The sequence below is a fragment of the Gambusia affinis genome, linkage group LG09 (genome assembly GCF_019740435.1).
Source record: "Gambusia affinis linkage group LG09, SWU_Gaff_1.0, whole genome shotgun sequence".
Lineage (NCBI taxonomy): Eukaryota > Metazoa > Chordata > Actinopteri > Cyprinodontiformes > Poeciliidae > Gambusia > Gambusia affinis.
This window is the reverse complement of record NC_057876.1, coordinates 13598074-13617236: the sequence shown is the minus strand read 5'-3', so window position 1 is coordinate 13617236 and position 19163 is coordinate 13598074. Positions and strand designations below refer to the sequence as shown.

The following is a 19163-nucleotide window of genomic DNA, read 5'->3' as shown; positions in this document are numbered from 1 at the left end:
AACAGGATGTGCTTCCTTTAACTTTAGTTCGTATGAGATACAGGATGTTTTATCTCAGTAGAAATTAATTGGCTACATGAGTACCAGCAAGAAAGCTCTAAAAACATATTTTTAAAGCTTTGATCGTAGCAGAAATAGTTAAACAAAGATAAATAAAAGCACCTATGAAATGTTTATTAATGTAATGAACAAATTGCAAAGTGTAGTTACAATAAATCCAACACTAATTCTTCAAAGTGTTGGATTTACGTATAATCCATATAAATTTCCTTCCATGTTTTATGTATTTAAAGCAATGTGTGCATTCTTGCTTGCTATTATTTTTACATTCGGATGTTTTTTCTAGTTTTGTTTACTCTTTATGTCAGTTACCTTGACAGGAACTGCTGTGTGTGAGGCTCTTGTGAGTAATGATTTTCCTCAGTTCCTTTCTGGGTTTGATCACCGTCTCATTTCATGCAGAACCTAAAACCGGTCCAGAAATGTCTTGCTTCCTTTGTTTTTTTCTATTTATTTGCTTTATGTCAAATGTCTCATAACAAATTCATTATAAATTCAAGAACACATTAAAATACAATAGATTGGTCTCTCAAAGTGTGGTGTGTGAGACATATCAAAATGAACACAATAAAAAGGGTATAAAACCTAAAAAGCTTTACTGGAACAAATTCCCTCCTTCCCAGTCAAAATCAATCTGCAGCACTACGAAGGGCTTCACAGAGGAGATGTTGTGGAGCAATAACTCAACTCATGAGCTGCAGCTGAAGCTCTGCAGTCCCGCTGCTCTGTGGACCCTCAGGGTGATTTGTAAAGTGCTTCTTTTATGCCTGCTGAGAGATGTTATCAAAGGCCGGGGAGTCTGCTCTGTCTCTATGCTCAGGTCTGCCACCCCCGTAAAACAGCAGGAATAGTAGGAACGGGTTTGTGACTGCTATGGAGCAAAGTGGGGAACAGTGTTCGGGATTGTGGCTTTGGGGCCCAACAGCCACCCGGGGAACCAACTTTCCCCCAGCAGGTATTTCGTGAGTGGAGGTCTTTTTCTGTAGATTCTCTGTCCGACACGGTTACACCCAAGAGGGAAACATTTCTAATGTAATTTGTGAAGATTGGACTGGAGAGCATAGGTGGAAGAAAATGTTTAAATGCTCAAATTCGAAAGGCAATAAAAACAGTTTTTACATGGAACAGAGCAAAATGTTGAAATATCCACGTTGCCTAATTGTGCATAACTTTAAACACTTGATGTAAAGTCTGAATGAACACCTGGATACAGCAGCAATACCTCTATGTGTGTTGTGTGATTTTTTTGAGCCAGGGGGGCCTCATGTTTTTTCAGTGGGCCAGCCAGGCAAATGGGCGGGGTTGATTGGTCCTCTAGGAAAGTGAAATGCTTTCATTTAGGCTGGCACAGTTTGGAGTGCCAGCGAGGATGAAGGTGTATTTTTGTCTTTAGGAAGGTTATGAATTACTCAGCCCCAACTCAAGTGTAACAAGAGACGATTGCAGCATCTAATGAGAGGATATTTTCTTACGGCAAAAATGATTTACTGACGACAAACAAAATATCGGCAAGCTTCATTGACTTAAACCATGGCAACAACAACCCTGACTGGTTTCTCAGTGATGAGCCTGCTGAGCCTTGGCTACCTGAGCTGGGATCTGATGAGCCCCAATCAGGTGGAAAACGAGCCTGACCAAACTTTCAATGACAGGTCTCCTGTCCAGCAACCTCCTCATATAATCTTTATCATGACAGATGACCAGGGCTTCAACGACATTGGCTATCACAGCTCTGACATTAGGACACCTGTACTGGATAAACTGGCTGCAGATGGTGTGAAGCTGGAGAATTATTATGTTCAGCCCATCTGTACACCGTCCCGAAGTCAACTCATCACCGGCAGGTAGAGTATTTAGTCTATTAGTTCTTTAACTTTTATTCACCTGAAGCAAACAGTGATATTTATCTAACATGTAAACATCTGGCAGATGTTTCTATTTACTTTCAAATGTCATTCTAAAATATAAAATGGTTCAAATTGATATTAAAATATATGAATGTGTGCTTCAAATAGAATGCATAGATTTGCAATTGCATGTTTTTCTATACGAGTAAAAGCAGTTTTTATTGACGACAAGGATAACCTCAATTCTTGTCAACTGCAGCTCAGTGATGTCTTCGATGTACTGTCATGGTTTCAACAAATGTCCACTGAGCAGAGATTTCCTCACAACTATAAATTATTAATGTCTATCCACTAGTTGATAAATCTTTCAAAAATTATTATCTTCTTTTCTTAAAATGCTAAAATGGCAGCTGTATTTGTAAAATACCACTAAATTTATCATTTCTGTGGAGCTCTCTATGGTCTTTCTCTGCCAAGGGAAGCAATGATTATGTCAGTTTATCAGCTCTGATCTGTTTCCATTTTGATTTTTACAGTCAGATAAAAAGTTTGTTTTATTGTTTTTGTGTAGATCTTAAAGACTGCATCTTAAAGATTCTGTAGGGTTGTAAACAGATTATATTGGTTTAAAATGCAGAAAAAGAAAAAGAAAACAAAAAACAAGGAAAATCAAGAACCTTTTCACATGTTTTCTTGAAGTGAAAAGATAAAGTCCAGTAGCTTTGTGAAGTGACAGAGCAAGACACAATTCACAAAATAGTTTCTGTAACATTTCTGACCAACTGTTAAACCTATCAGAATATCATTATCAGTTTCTTGAAAATATGGAGCATACTGTATTTACCTCTTTCAGTCCCTCAAAAGAAAACTATGCTAAAAATGAGAGTTAATTTCTTTGTGTTTTTGATTGCTATGGCGCAAACAAAGCATCTGCTGCACCTACAGGAAAGCAAAACGTGCTTAGTGTATTTCTTACACCTTATGTATGTGAGCTGCAAGTTCTTATAACTCTCTCCCTAAGAACTTGGCCTGAACCTTGTTACTTATTTCATCCTGATGTACCAACATAAAATGGTCGAGGTTGGAATCTGGGAGCTCTGAACTTTATTTTCTATCTCCTTCCATCACTATCATTTTACAGTGTTTTGGATTTCCTTGACATTGATAACAAACTTCTTCCTTTCTGATTGCCTTCTTATTGTCTATCTCTACAGGTATCAAATTCATACTGGCCTTCAGCACTCCATCATCCGCCCACGCCAACCCAACTGCCTGCCCTTTGACCAGGTCACCCTCCCTCAGAGACTTCAGCAGCTCGGCTACTCAACCCACATGGTTGGCAAGTGGCACCTGGGCTTCTACAAGAAGGAGTGCTTGCCCACTAGACGAGGCTTTGACACATATTTGGGCTCTCTGACAGGCAGCATGAACTATTACACATATGAGTCCTGTGATGGCCCTGAACTTTGTGGTTTTGATCTCCATGAGGGTGAATTGGTTGCCTGGAGACACAGGGGTAAATACTCCACACATCTGTACACTCAGAGAGTTCGCAAGATCCTAGCGGCCCATGATCCTTTGTCCCAGCCACTCTTCATCTTCCTGTCCTTTCAAGCTGTTCACACACCTTTGCAGTGTCCCCAGGAGTACATCCACCCGTATAAGGAGCTGGAGAATGTTGCACGTAGGAAGTATGCCGCAATGGTCTCCATTGTAGATGAAGCTGTTCGCAACATAACGTATGCTCTCCGCAAGTATGGATTCTATCAAAACAGCGTCCTAATTTTCTCCACTGATAATGGTGGCCAGCCTTTGTCTGGAGGCAGCAATTGGCCACTTCGAGGACGTAAAGGTACTTACTGGGAGGGTGGTGTCCGAGGTTTAGGGTTTGTCCATAGCCCTCTCTTGAGGAGGAAAAGGAGGGTTAGTAAAGCACTGGTACACATTACTGACTGGTATCCCACATTGGTTGGGTTGGCAGGTGGCAATGAGTCCCTGACTGAGGGAGTTGATGGGTACAATGTCTGGGAGGCCATCAGTGAAGGAAAAGAGTCACCCAGATTTGAGATACTCCACAATATCGACCCTTTGTACAACTATGCACGCACTGGATCCCTGCAGAAAGGATTTGGGATTTGGAATACCGCAATTCAGGCCTCCATACGAACAGGAGACTGGAAACTTCTGACCGGAGATCCTGGTTATGGAGATTGGATCCCACCTCCTATTCTTCCAGGTTTTCCTAGGGAATATTGGAACCTGGAGAGACACATTAAACCTCGTAAATCTGTGTGGCTCTTTAATGTTTCCGGAGATCCCTATGAACGTTTTGACCTGTCTGAACAGAGGCCAGATGTTGTGAAGGAGCTCTTAGCCAGACTGGTGTACTACAACAGGACGGCAGTACCTGTAAGGTATCCCTCAGAGGACCCACAGGCAGATCCCCAACTAAATGGGGGAGCCTGGGGTCCCTGGATGGGAGATGAAGAGGAGGAGAACTTAGATACTGTTTACAAGAAAGAAAACATGGAATGGAAAAGAAAGTTTAAGACGTTCAAAAGTAGGTCATTTTTTAGAAGACTCAACACAAGGATGATGTCCAACAAAATATAGAAGCATAAAAACTGAAAATATAACGGAAATCATCAAGGATGATGTCTAATAAAGTATAATAAAGTAGGTCAAGATCAAGACATTTTAAATGTGGATTTATAATAAGAGAGAAGATACTGCTGCAGTGGACCAAATCCTCTGATCCAGATAAATACGTTTGGGTTTAAACATAAACCTACAATATGCACTTAATCATAAGACACTAAGACTTAAAACTGAGGTATGAAGCTTTTATAAAAAAAATGTTTAATACATATTTATTAAAATTGTCACCATGTGCTGACAGTATGAGAGATAAGCCAGGAAAGAAACAAGTTCTTCCACCTCCTAGAGCTATTATTTCCACTCTTATTCAGAAACAACCAATCAAAGCAAGGAGAAGCATCTTAGTGCTGCCAGTCATCCTTGTGTATGCGCTGCTTAATATGCTAACGGCATCAGCAGTAGCCATGCTAAGGGCATGTGCATTTGTGGAATGCTCTGCTGATGGGGAGGAGCTGTCACATAGCAGAGAGGAAGGGGGAGACTGTGAGCAGCACATACACAAGCATGATTGACAGTGCTAAGACTCTCTTCCAAGCTGTTATTGGTTGTTTCAAGCTGTTATTGAGGGGTGTATTTCTATAGTTAGTACTAGAAGCTATGGTAGAAGGAAGAGGAGCTAGATTATTCCCCCACATATTATCGATCTCCTACGACATACGACAACTTTACAGCTTTAACAAATGTGAAAAACTTTTTTTAAAGTAAAATTTACATTCCCCAGCTTCAAGTCAGTGTTTCAGTGAGCCAAAATGTAAAGAAGGAGCTATGTGCAATATGATTTTTATTATATGTAAGAGAGTTCTGCTACAATCTCCACATAGTGCCAGTTATTGTTTTTAAAATAACCTGAACACCTCTTTGTCCATATTGTGCCTAAATGACAATCATATAATGTGGATATTACCGATGTAGGCAGGTTCTGTATGTAATCTGAAACATTACATTCTCATTTGATAAAACAATTGTTTTAATTAGCTTAGACATTGACAGAAAACCTTTCATTTCAATTTAAGTATTTAATATTAAAACCTTATTTCATCCAAAAATGGTTGATTATTATTTTCTTTTTCTTTTTCTAAAAGAACAACAAACATAGTGGCTAGTGATGACTTTGAGGAGTTTTGTTGTAGCAATTTGCTTTTTATACCTTTTTAAAAATATTTAACCACTTATTCAATTTTCCTGAACCTCAAAAGGCTGCAAGCTGATAAGTTTATAAGTTTCTAATTCAGGGAATTAGAAACTATCACTTCTTTACTGAATCAGAAGTGAAAACTCTTCTGATTCAGTTAAGATACTTGTCTTCTCATTTACAGCGTGTACTTTTTAAGGTATACAAAAAAGTACTATTTTTGAGGTAATATTAAATTTTAACCAGTTGTTTTTATGTTACACAATGCATGTCATGATGGGTCCTAGTTTCTTTACCCACATACAGTCCAGGAGAACAGATAATCAGATGAATAAAGTTTATTTTAACAATGATGAAAGAGTGAGATTGTGTGATTCTTGTCCTTGTGGATGGAAAACAGGGTCATCTGTACTCTGAAGAGCAGTGTGTCATGAAATGTGTGGTGTGAGGTGAGGTAGACGCCGTAGACCCAGGTGAGTGGAGGAAAGGCAAATTTAATAAATAATTTCAGCTTCAAAATAAATCTACAAAATTCTGGCGGCACGGCTGAGCGGAAGCCAGGGCTCACACCGGTAGCAACAGAATTAGCAGCGGCAAACAAAACAGGCAGACTCAGGGACGCAACAATCAACGAGGACCCGACAACACAGACAGACACAGGTGACTCTAAATACACATGAGGTAATCAGGGACGACACACCTGGGAACTAATCAAGGGGATAGACAGGACAACACAGAGACTCAGGGACACAGGAAACTAGAAATAAATACACAGAAAAACATGGAACCTAACAGTACCCCCCCCTCAAAGGGCGGCTCCAAGACGCCCAAAAACAGTCCAAAACTCAAACACAACAAGGGTGGGCGGAGGGGCGCTGGAAGGAGGGCCAGAGTCCAAACAACGAAAAACTACCCACAGGGTGGGCGGAGGCAAAAAAGGCGGAGCCCACGGGGCAGGTCCGGGGGCCGTCCGCGGCGCTGAAGGCGGAGCCCACGGGGCAGGTCCGGGGGCCGTCCGCGGCGCTGAAGGCGGAGCCCCCGGGCAGGTCCGGGGCCGCCCGCGGGCGCTGAAGGCGGAGCCCACGGGCAGGTCCGGGGCCGCCCGCGCGCTGAAGGCGGAGCCCACGGGGGCCGTCCGCGGCGCTGAAGGCGGAGCCCACGGGGCAGGTCCGGGGGCCGTCCGCGGCGCTGAAGGCGGAGCCCACGGGGCAGGTCCGGGGGCCGTCCGCGGCGCTGAAGGCGGAGCCCACGGGGCAGGTCCGGGGGCCGTCCGCGGCGCTGAAGGCGGAGTGGAGGCTCGGGGGACTGGCTAGGAGGCTCGGGGGACTGGCTAGGAGGCTCGGGGGACTGGCTAGGAGGCTCGGGGGACTGGCTAGGAGGCTCGGGGGACTGGCTAGGAGGCTCGGGGGACTGGCTAGGAGGCTCGGGGGACTGGCTAGGAGGCTCGGGGGACTGGCTAGGAGGCTCGGGGGACTGACTAGGAGGCTCGGGGGACTGACTAGGAGGCTCGGGGGACTGGCTAGGAGGCTCGGGGGACTGGCTAGGAGGCTCGGGGGACTGACTAGGAGGCTCGGGGGACTGACTAGGAGGCTCGGGGGACTGACTAGGAGGCTCGGATGATGAATGTTCGGGCGCGCCGGCTGGAACGCCGGCCTCGGGCGCGCCGGCTGGAACGCCGGCCTCGGGCGCGCCGGCTGGAACGCCGGCCTCGGGCGCGCCGGCTGGAACGCCGGCCTCGGAAGCGCCGGCTGGACGTGCCGGTTCCGGAGACACAGGAGCTGGGTTGGTGGAGCGGAAGAATGTAATGTCCGACTTACGAGGCAGAGGGTGTCCGTCCATGATGGCCAGAGCAGTCTGGCGTTCCCACTCTGCCTCCTGCCATAACTCCACCAACCCCAGGTGCGGAAGACGCGGAATCCAGTATTCCAGCGCCAGAACCATGCGAATGGCAAACCCGAGCCGTCTGCAGGCGGCGTAAGGTTTAGCCATCGCATCCACATAGTCCTTAATAGTTAAAGTAAGATCCTCCAAGCCTTCTGGGTCCATGATGGTGCGCTACCTCACCTTGTCGTTGGTCGGGTCCTTCTGTCATAAAATGTGTGGTGTGAGGTGAGGTAGACGCCGTAGACCCAGGTGAGTGGAGGAAAGGCAAATTTAATAAATAATTTCAGCTTCAAAATAAATCTACAAAATTCTGGCGGCACGGCTGAGCGGAAGCCAGGGCTCACACCGGTAGCAACAGAATTAGCAGCGGCAAACAAAACAGGCAGACTCAGGGACGCAACAATCAACGAGGACCCGACAACACAGACAGACACAGGTGACTCTAAATACACATGAGGTAATCAGGGGACGAGACACACCTGGGAACTAATCAAGGGGATAGACAGGACAACACAGAGACTCAGGGACACAGGAAACTAGAAATAAATACACAGAAAAACATGGAACCTAACACAGTGAGAAAGATGGTGAGTTTGAGGTTGTTGGAAAATGGAACTTCAGGAAAAATTCGACTGGTCTTACTTGAAATGAAGAATAACTTCCGCCAGGGCGTAGTACAGTGGGTTCTGGGGTATGGTCTCTTTGTAGGTTTCCTTGAAGTGATCCTGGTTCCAGTGTAAGGTCTTGACAGAGCACAATCGTGGGAGGTAGGTGTAGAGGCTGCGGTGGAGGGCAGGCAGGTAAAAAGGTGAGGAGGAACGAGGAGCGCACCGACTGCCAGCTGAGAATCCAGGAACGGTTCATGGTTAATCTGCAGAGGCAAAGAAGGGACTCGGGCAACCAGTGGGTAACAATCCACGGCGTCACGAGGGAAGAAATCCAGAAAGCCAGGAACTCAGGCTTCACAGGGGTATTGCAAAGGCGTCGCAAGGAAACACCTGAGAGAGAGGCAACCAGAATAAAATAAAATAACACTTCTGCATAATTGGCCTTAATTAACTACAAAATAGTTACATTTGCAAGAAGTTTGATTGCTCAGGTTAAACATTCAGGTTAAACATTTAGAGTACTATTACCTGTACAGAGAGACCAAGGTTCTGCTTATTCTCTACAGGGATGAAAATGTTGAACAGGCCATGTTTTTGCTACCGCCTCCTATATTGAAGTTACAACACGCAATGAAGCACAGCAGACTAACCCCACACCTAAGAGTACTTCCACTGATCTCCGTATACTGGCGGTATTGATTGTAATTCTCACTTCCATTATTTTCTGGGATTAAATGTGCATGAAATGAAAATCCTAGTTGGTTGGCATTTAGTGGCTGGAACATTTTGTGAAATCATGGTCACGCTATGTTTTGATTCATAAATAGTAGAGATCTCCTAAAAAGAGCGTAAAGCCAAGCAGAACTGAAAACTAAGTTACTTCCTTTTTTGGAAATATAAAAATGCTCCTGGATATTTGTTGGTGCCTGTCAGTGTCCAGCACAAGTAAACATTTCAAATGTGTTACTGTGTTTATCTTGATTTTTCTAGTTCTTTGTATTTCTGAAGCTAAACTAGCACTATGGAAAAAACTTGTCTTCTTCTGATGTTAGTTGGAGGAACTTATGGTAAGATCATTTTCACACTAACGAATTAACTTTGGGAATAAGTCATTTTTGTCTTTACCTGTGTATTTTCTTCAGCTCTGGCCACAGTTTCTAAGACAAAATGTGATGCCAGGCTGATCATGGTCCCCTGCAGTCCTGTTCCTGGAGGAACTGTGTACATCAAACTGATGAACAACGCCACCGGCTACATGCTGATGCTTTTCAAGGATAAAAATCTGGTGTTTACAGTGAAGAAAGGGAAGGTAGAAATACAGCAGGAATATAGAACGAGGACAGAATTTGCCATCAACATGGGGACAATGAGGATCACTGATGTGGGGGAGGACGATGCAGGACAGTACACTCTAGATATCTACACTCCGAGGAAAACCTTTGTGAAAACTCTCACTTTCACAATTCAAATAAAAGGTGAATATAATGGCACTCCTCTTTCTTTTCTGTTTTTCATCTTATTCAGTTTCTCTTGTCCCGTTTCCTTGTTGCTGAAGTTCAAAAGGTAATTATTATGTGTAAGTAAGAGGAGAGATGACACACTGACAACCTTATCCCTGCTTATCAATACAAATAAGCAATAGTGGATTTACAGTATCTACCTAATTTGTGTTATCTTCAGAAAGAAAAGTTTACTTCAGGACCACCTTGACTGCTTCAGGGTTTGTTCTACTTGTGATTATAGTCTGCATAGTGACTTGGATGTGTAAGCCCTGCAAAAGGAGAGGTAATTCTTTCATTATTTGCTTCTGATTACAAAGAAAACTCACAAATAAGGATTAGATAATTTTCTATTGTTAAATGTAAAATGATGTGTTAAGGCTTATGTCTTAGTAATTAGTTGTTGTGTTTCTTTATTTACTTATCCAGGTTATGTGATTGTTACCTGACAGTAAAGATCTTCACAAAGCGTCTGGACAGGCAAACTGAATTTAGAAAAACCCTTTGCAGTGGATCCAGACAAATTAGCAGCAAACACTTTTTTATTTCCTTTTAGGGAAGCTCATTTCTAATTTTTACTATAATAATTTTATTGCTATCTATTGTTTTTTTCTTTTACCTTAATATCATTTTGATTTGACATCAATAATGAAAATGTTTTTGTGTTAATCTTTGTCCATGCGCTGCTCCTCCTGAAACAAAGATTTTTTGCATATCAAAATGTTTGTGCTATCAAGTAGATTTTAAATTAACTTTTTATATAGCATACTATTTGAAATAAAATAACTTCTTGTAAACAGTTGTAAGGTGACATGTGTGTGCTGCACTTCTGAAGATGAATTAATAAAATCATAAAACAATCTCCAGTGGTGGTTTGGTGGTTTTAATAAAACACGACATTGTGCTTGTTGATCCACAACAGAAAAGGAATTGTCTCATTTTCTATTGTTAAAAATATGGACCCCTGTCAGGAATATGCGTAAGTTTTTTTTTTTTTTTTGAAAACTAAGCAAAATAGCAACATTAAAAGTTGATTTAATGAATTTAGATAACTTAGTGGCCAAAAATAAAGCTGTTTGACTAGCAAAAACAACTTTCTTTGTTTTAAACAATGAGTTTATATGTGAAGATCTGCTAGCTGTATATTTTCAGAAAAATAAATGTATTTTTCAAATTCTTCACATTAAGTTCAAATTGCTTAAATTTTTTTAAAAGCAAATTCTTAGTTTGCAATTACTTTGAAGTGATCCAAAGTAAATGCGAACATTTACTTTAAATGTAAAGTAAATGTAAAGCCTTGCAGACGACCTGTGACAGGAGGTGCTTATTTCTGTGTCGTTAAGCTGCTGATGTTACTCAAGCATGATGAGATGACAAATGAGCTGGGGTGTGTGTTTCAATTCAATTCAAAAATACAGTTTTTAATCCAACGGAAAAAATATTTTCATAACTTAGATCACCTAAGTGATTTTAAAGACACGTCATGGCATCCTCCATGACGTGTGGTGCATTTCTATATATAGGTCAATTCTCTTCTCCATTTCCACTTTTTCTTGTCCTTTGTACCAAAGCCTTATAGAGACGTAATCATACAGGTCTTGTTACCAAAATTCTCTGTGTAGTCCTTTTCATTCAGCAAGTTCATGAAAGCCGTTTTTTAAAATAGTCTACATGTGTAGACTATTTATGAGCTCAATAATACGCTCCGCCATAAAATAACAAATAAAAAAACAGAACCAATCCCGCAGCTACTGCTAATTTCTCCTGTTTGAGAACATGAAGGTTGAAGAAAGGTTGACTGATTCAAGCTAAGTTGAACTCAGTTACCTAATTAGTCCAAATATTTTCACTTGTGTTCACCACGGCCTGAACTTTGATTCATTGAAAGGAGAAGAGAGACTGTGGACTTTATTTCCTTCCTTTATATGCATGCCATAGTATCAGATTAGGTGGATCCTTTGCATTTCACAGCCAAACTTTCTGACAGATTACTGCCTGAAGCTTGTTTGCAATTTCTTAGATGCTTTAGAGGTTAAACCACATAACAAAGGAGTATGGAGCATTTTCTTCTTCTTCTTGTGTTGGCTGGAGAAACTCATGGTAAGATCCTGATCTTATTCAGACAAATACGATAGCATTGTAATGTTACTGTTACCATACAACTCAAGTGTTATTTAAATGTTTCCAGCATTTTTTCAGGTTGCTGCTGAAACAGAATGTAATTTCACTCAAGCTACAGCCCCATGCTTTCCTACAGTCGGAGGATCAGCCTACATCATTCTACTGAGGAACGCAACTGGATATAAGCTACGTTGTTACAAATATGATCTTAAAGTGTTTTCCTTGAAGAGAGGAAAACTGAGAATTGAAGAGGAATATAGAAACAAAGTTGAGTTCTTGATCGACACAGGGACGCTCAAGATCAGCAATGTGGAGAGGACTGATACAGGTCAATACAGAGTGGAGAGTTTTGATCCTGATGGAATATATAAAGGCATCTACTTTAACCTCCAAGTTAAAGGCAAGTTCAGATTTGTGCATGGTAATCTGTGTGCTGACTCAATTTGTTAGAGTGCATATTTTCTTCTGCATGTACTTTACCAACAAGATTTTAGTTACCAATTTTTAGACTTTTACTGGAGGTCTATCTGTCTCTGTTAACAGATGGCCATTGTAAAATTGAGTGGTAGATGTGGTCCAGTAACAAAAACTGGCTGTGGTTCAAAAGATCCTTTTTGCAAATGTCACTTTCAATTCAAACTAATCTATTTTCAAAATTTACCACTTGTATTTTCTGAACTAAATAGTTACATCAATAACAACAAATATTCACAAATACATTCTAGCTGAGAGATTTGGGAGATTTTCTTCCATCTTTGTGCCAATGATTGTGAAGTCTACAGTCCTCTGATAAAAATGATGCTCATTCTGTTTATCTTCTCTTGGATTGCCCTGAATGTTTTTAGGTTAATGTAAAAAAATGTTTAGGGTTATATTAGTCCACCCAAGTGGACCTTGTCACATCGAATATGTGAATCATCAGAGGTGATATTATACAGGACGTACTAATTATATCTTGATTTCTTTCCTCAGAAAATATTTTGCTTATCCTGAATTCAGTGTGATTTGCAGTGGTCGCCCTGCTGACTGTGGTCTTACTTTCCTGCATGTGCAGCAAATGGAAGCCATGTAGGGCTTCAGGTGGAAGTCAGGTACTTAAGCATCATGACGAACAGCTATTGGTTCCCAATAAAAATTTAGGAAAATCTCAGAGTAATATTTCTATTGTTAAAATGATATCTGTATTTCTCTTTTTGTAGGTTAATGAACAAAACCTATTGAAGATGGAGAAAACTGCACAAAGGGAGTAATCTGACGTGCTGATTGGCATCACAATAGAAGAAATGCTGCCAAATTTAAAAGGAGGACTCTAAATAAGAGGAGTTACAAAACAACAAAGACCTGACACTGATTGGATGGTGTTGGATGTTAATGAATATGTTTGACTATTGGTTGTTACTCCAGGACATTTGCTTTACCCAAGGTTTGCTGTGATTGTCAAAGATTTGGTCATCCTACCTGCTAAAAGGCTGCAACTATAGAATATAGTTGATGCTGTTTTAATTATATTATATATTCACCATAGAATATATAAGCATCAACATAGAATATAAGTAGGAGAAAGGAGGATGTGGAGGACGTGAAACAATGATAATATGATTTTAAGATTGTTTTTGTATTTGTATAATGCTGTCAGAGAGGGTTTCACTGAGGTTATAACTCATTGTCACAGTCTCATTGGTTGTTGTTCAGTGAATGGTTTAATGGTCTGGAAACTTTGTCACAGCCCAAATGTCTTTGAATTAACCATATTTACCTCTTCACTTCCGCAATTGATTAGCTGAGCAGGAACAAAAAGACGTCAACCAAAGCTTACATCCTCCTCCCTAAATCTACCAGCCTGCCACACAAAAACATTCACCACACGGTGAACCGTGTGGTTGAATTCACTATTATTATCAAGCTTTGCTGGTAGGGTGTAGCACTTACATTCTGATATAATATATATACTAATTATTAATATATATATATATATATATATATATATATATATATATATATATATATATATATATATATATATATATATATATATATATATATATATATATATATATATATATATATATTATATTATATAAATAAATATATAATATAATTGAAACAGCATCAACTCTCTAGGATTCTGTTTTAGCTGCCAGGGTGAAAGAAGTGCAGCTGGTGTTAATGTGTCTGTGCTCTGTCCCAAAGTGAGAATTAGTGGAGTTATTTTTAGATCTGTTCCTGATATATACGCTTCCCTAACATTTTGAGTACCATTTTGACCATTATTGCCACAAAACAGTATGAGATTAATGCCATATTAGTTTGATTTTACTGGTTTTATCCACTAAAATATTTTAGGTATATCTTCTGTTGGCCATATAAAGCATAGATAATAACTCTCAACTGCTTTATTTTAGTAGATCTTCTTTTTGTGGGCTGTATTACTGTGACTTTTGAAACATTTGTACTTTATGTATCAAAGTAACAGGTGAAAAATATTTATTTTAAAGTTTGTTGTCCTTCTACAAGAAACATTGAACAATACTTATGTAAAACATAATAATTAACATGATTAAAATATTTTTGGTTAATTATTTTGTATTCATGTGAACTTTTTAGATGTTCTATGTAAAATTATGTCAACACATAATTTTACATAATCAAAAATAAAAATATGTTCTGATTTAAATGTCTTGGTTCAGAGGACAGTGTTTTAGTTCTCTTTTTTTTCTATTTTGAAGACGAGAACTTCGTTATTCAAGTGGGTTTGCTGAAGACAGGATGATTTTAGAGTGTTTTAACTGTTTAAAAAGGCATTATTGAAAGATTAGGAGTTAAATTTTAATGATTGAAAGGAAAATTAACCAGAATATTTGACCACTTATTGTGAGAAAGGATTTAGTAATGTTGCTTAGTTGAGTAAAAAATTATAATCTCTTTGCAGCAATTTATAATTCTACTTTCTGGTTCTGCGCTGGGCAAAATTGTCTATCGATTTAGTTTCTGTCATTTTTAATCAACAAAATGGGACAAAGTTACTTCACATGTAATAGAGTAGATCCACCAACAGCATCCACATACTGAGTTTAAAAGAAGAAGTGCGTTAAATTAATTCACTTCCTGCTTGTACATATATGAGTCCTCCCTATAGTTAATGCTGCCTGTCAGCATCTGGTGGGACAGCAGAGATTGTTGCTGATCTGTTTCAGTAGTTTACTGTGACTTACACAGGAAGATGGAGCAGTTACTTCTTCTCATGATATTAGCCGGAGCAACCCATGGTAAGTTAACCAACATCACAAAGACTAAAGAATAGAATCAGAACTATATGTGTAATAAATTGAGACCGTTTTGCTAGCTCCTCATCTACAGTGAGACTCCGGTTAAAGAGGTGACGTGGAAGCAGAGCTCTTGATTCAGCAGAGTTTATTGATGGTTTGAATTTCCATCCTAAACACAGAACTAGTAGTATGGTATCTGCAACACAACAACAAACATAATTATACATATGTCTACATCTTATATGTGACATTCAGCTCACTAATTTAGCTTATTATCAGAAACAATGACAAATTACACTGCAAACTTACAGTAAACAAAGTAATAACAATTACATCCTAACATGACTATGAAACCATATCAACATCAAATGAAACAGTATAAAACTCACATTTTCAGTCACGCATACGAAGTTCCTTGTTTACTGAGCTGCTATCAAGAAAGAAATGAACTCTACACAAGTAGCACACGTTAAGGACCCCGATGTACAATTAGCTGTCTTAGCAGTTGCCTGACCCAAATGTTATTAAATCAACTATGTGCTCTAGTGGGGATTCAGAACAGCCGCCCCCATAACAGTCCCAGCTGTTATGTTACTCCGGTGAATTCCCACAGCCCGGAGATGTTGTCTCTGGATCATCATCATCAGGTATCCCTGGTAATCGGACCAACTTGGTGACAGGTCGAACATAAATTTTTCCTTTCACCTTTATGTCAACTGACCTAACAAACCCATCTGCACTATGGTGTAGCTTGATGACTTTGCCAATAGGCCAGTGTGCACGAGGTAGTTGGGAGTCAACAATCATGACGATGGTATCCAGACTTATATCTTCCGTTCTCCGAGTCCATTTATGACGGATTTGCATAGTAGGTAGATAATGTCTGATAAACTGTTTCCAAAAGTGGTCAGCCATCATCTGGCTATGTCGCCACCGCCGTTTGGTGAGCAGGTGCGAGTCACTTGGGGAAGAGAAGCATCCCCGCCCCATGAGGAGCATGTGGGGTGTGACAGGATCGGGGTCCTTGATATCAGAAGTTACATAACCAAGGGGTTTGGCATTCAAAATGCCTTCCACTTCACATAGCAAAGTAAGAAGAACCTCTTCAGTTACAACTTGGGTTCCCAAAACCACTTGCAATGCTGTCTTCACCGATCTTATCTCTCTCTCCCATGTCCCACCAAAGTGTGGTGCTGCTGGTGGATTGAATTTGAACTCAATTTGCTGAGATACAAGGCTTGCCCGTATTTCAGGCTCCATTGCCTGGAACGCCTCTTTGAGCTCACGATTAGCTCCTCGGAAGTTAGTTCCCTGATCAGATAATATTTCTGAAGGGGTTCCCCGTCGAGCAATGAATCGTCTAAGAGCAAGGAGGAAGGTGTCAGTGTCCAGACTACTGAGTAGATCCAGATGAATGCAACGTGTTGTGAGGCACTTAAATATGACCCCCCAACGTTTCTCATGGCGACGTCCAATTTTCACATTATAAGGCCCGAAACAATCAACACCAGTGGAATAAAATGGTGGTTTCAAAAGTCTAAGCCGTGCTGGTGGTAAATCAGACATAATGGGAGTGCTGGGTTGTCCCCTCCACCGTTTGCATCCTACACAGGTACTTTGGTGCCGTTTGACAGCTTGTCTTCCTCTTAATATCCAATACTGGCGTCTGAGTTCTGCGAAAACCCTCTCCGGACCAGGATGAAGCAGACGTTCATCGATGTGACTGATAAGTAGTTTTGTCACAGGATGACAGGGATCCAGCACAATTGGATGTATGTCAACCTCCATGGAACTTGAGCCAGTCAGGTTTCGAAGGCGTCCACCGACCCGGATGAGACCAAGATCCTTGTCCCATTCTGGTGCTAGACAGTTCAGTCTACTACTTGAAGTCACTTGTTTGCCAGATCTCAGTGCTCTCACTTCATCAGGGAAGCTTTCCCTCTGACAGGTTCTCAAAATATGGAGCTCAGTATCATGTATACTCATGGCTCTTGATGTATTTGGGTCTGAGGTAGCCGCCCCATGGAGAGACTGATGTGTGGCTTCCCGTAGTCCTACCCATGTTGTATACTGTGTAGCATCTGCAGTTAGAGTTACCAAATACTGCTGGATGGGTTCACAGGAGGTACCTTTCTTTAGCTCTTCTACATCTTCTGGGAGATCTGAAGCTGGTGCCACGGGCCAATACTCGGGAGGTTTCTGCAGAAAGGCAGGGCCATTGAGCCATCGACTTGGAGATAAGAGATCAGTTATTGTTTTTCCACGACTGATGTCATCGGCAGGATTGCTTGCAGAGTCAACATAACGCCACTCCTGGTTTGGAGTGAGTTCTTGAATCTCGGATACTCTAGTGCCGACAAACACTTTGAAACGACAGGAGTCACTCTTGAGCCAGGTCAGGACTGTTGTAGAGTCTGACCAGAGAAATGTGTTTGAAATGTGCACATTGAGCTCACGATGAATAAGGGCTGAAAGCTGTGCTCCGGTCAATGCACCACACAGCTCCAGTCGTGGGATGGATAACTGACGTCGTGGAGCCACCCTTGATCTCGCCATCACAAAAGACACACATGTCTTATCTCCATCCTGCATTGTAAAGTAGGCTACTGAGCCATAGGCTAGCTCAGAAGCATCACAGAATATATGTAGAATATATTCCACACCTTCAACAGCCTTTTCTGCTGGTGCATAGGTCCTAGGTATGGAGATATTTTCTAATTGGGGAAGTTCATTCTCCCACCTAATCCAGTCTTGCTGAAGATCAGGGGGCAGATTAGGATCGTCCCAGTCTCTTTTCTTTGCCCACAAATTCCGCACTATGACCTTTGCTCTTGTGGTGAATGGAATGATCAGACCCAATGGATCATACTGAGTCGCTAACACCTTATAGATGTTCCTCAATGTTGGCAGTTTTCTCTCCAGTGGTCTCAGTCTGTAGCAGAGGGTATCTGTACCCCAGTTCCAAATCATGCCTAGTGCCATTTCCTGAAAGTTAGTGGGTTTCTCCATTAGCCATAGCTCTGTGCTCTGTGATTTGGCTTCTGGTGGTAAATGAGCAATAGTGTTTGGTTTATTGCTGGCCCACTGACGGATATCAAATCCACCTTCAGCTAGCACTTGACGCATTTTATCCACTAAAAACTTAGCAGATTCTATTGTAGGTAGGCTCTGAAGGCAGTTATCTACATAGAATGCTTGGTTCAGAGACTGCCAGATGTCCTTATTTTCCTCTCCTGAGTTTTTCACATGGGTCTGCAGCGCAAATGTGGCGCAACAAGGACTGCTTGTGGTTCCAAATGGCAAAACTCTCCACTGATAAACATCTGGTTCCTTCTCCCTCTGAAGATTTCGCCAGATGAACCTTAGCAGGGGCTGATCCTTGGGAAGAAGACAGACCTGGTGAAACATGGCTCGAATATCACCACTTACTGCGACCGAATACTCCCTAAAGCGGAGGAGAACACCGATGAGTGTGGGTCCAAGGGTAGGACCTGGGAGGAGCTGATCATTCAACGATAAACCATTAAAGTTAAAGGAACAGTTGAAAACCAGTCTCTGCTTCCCATTGTGTTCAACTAGATGATGGGGTATGAACCATGATTCAAGGGATTCGTTCACCTGATCAGGGTGGAGTTTCACCACATATCCAGCATCAAGTAGTTTCTTAATCTCAGCTTCATATCTCTGGGCTTTACATGGCTCTCGTAGTAAACGGCGCTCAGTACTTCGCAGTAGTGGCATTACTGCTTCTGCAGAGGCACGTAGCAGTGGTGAATCCCTTCGTCTTGGCAATGGAGTAGCGTAGCGTAGCTTGTCTGCTACATTGACTCTCACTGTGTGAGATTCCAGAATGGCTATAGCTTCGTCGTCTTGACGTGAACGCACTGCCAGTTTCTCACTGCGATAAGGCAATATATCTATCTTCCACAGACGCTCCACATGCTGATAAACGTCATCAGGCATCGGCCTCAGTGTTGTAAAGTAACACGCCTTTGTCTGTGACTCAGTTGGAATATAGTCATCTGGACCTTGTAAAGCCCACCCTAACTCGGTCAGAATTGCGATTGGTCCACCAGACGGATTTATCA

General features: G+C 41.4%; 1 protein-coding gene across 1 annotated transcript; it reads left to right on the top strand.

Moving 5' to 3' along the window:
- Nucleotides 1–1590: 1590 nt before the first annotated feature.
- Nucleotides 1591–4520, top strand: arsia (arylsulfatase family, member Ia). Its single transcript, XM_044128092.1, has 2 exons — nt 1591–1904; nt 3122–4520. The coding sequence occupies exons 1-2, from the start codon at nt 1591–1593 to the stop codon at nt 4518–4520; spliced, it is 1713 nt and encodes a 570-aa protein (XP_043984027.1).
- Nucleotides 4521–19163: the final 14643 nt, after the last annotated feature.

What these genes read in the sequence shown, in the direction of transcription:
- arsia (XM_044128092.1), top strand. Translation starts at nt 1,591, where the DNA reads ATGGCAACAACAACCCTGACTGGTTTCTCAGTGATGAGCCTGCTGAGC. An exon ending in AGTCAACTCATCACCGGCAG is followed by an intron (nt 1,905 to 3,121) that starts GTAGAGTATTTA and finishes CTATCTCTACAG; the next exon opens with GTATCAAATTCATACTGGCC.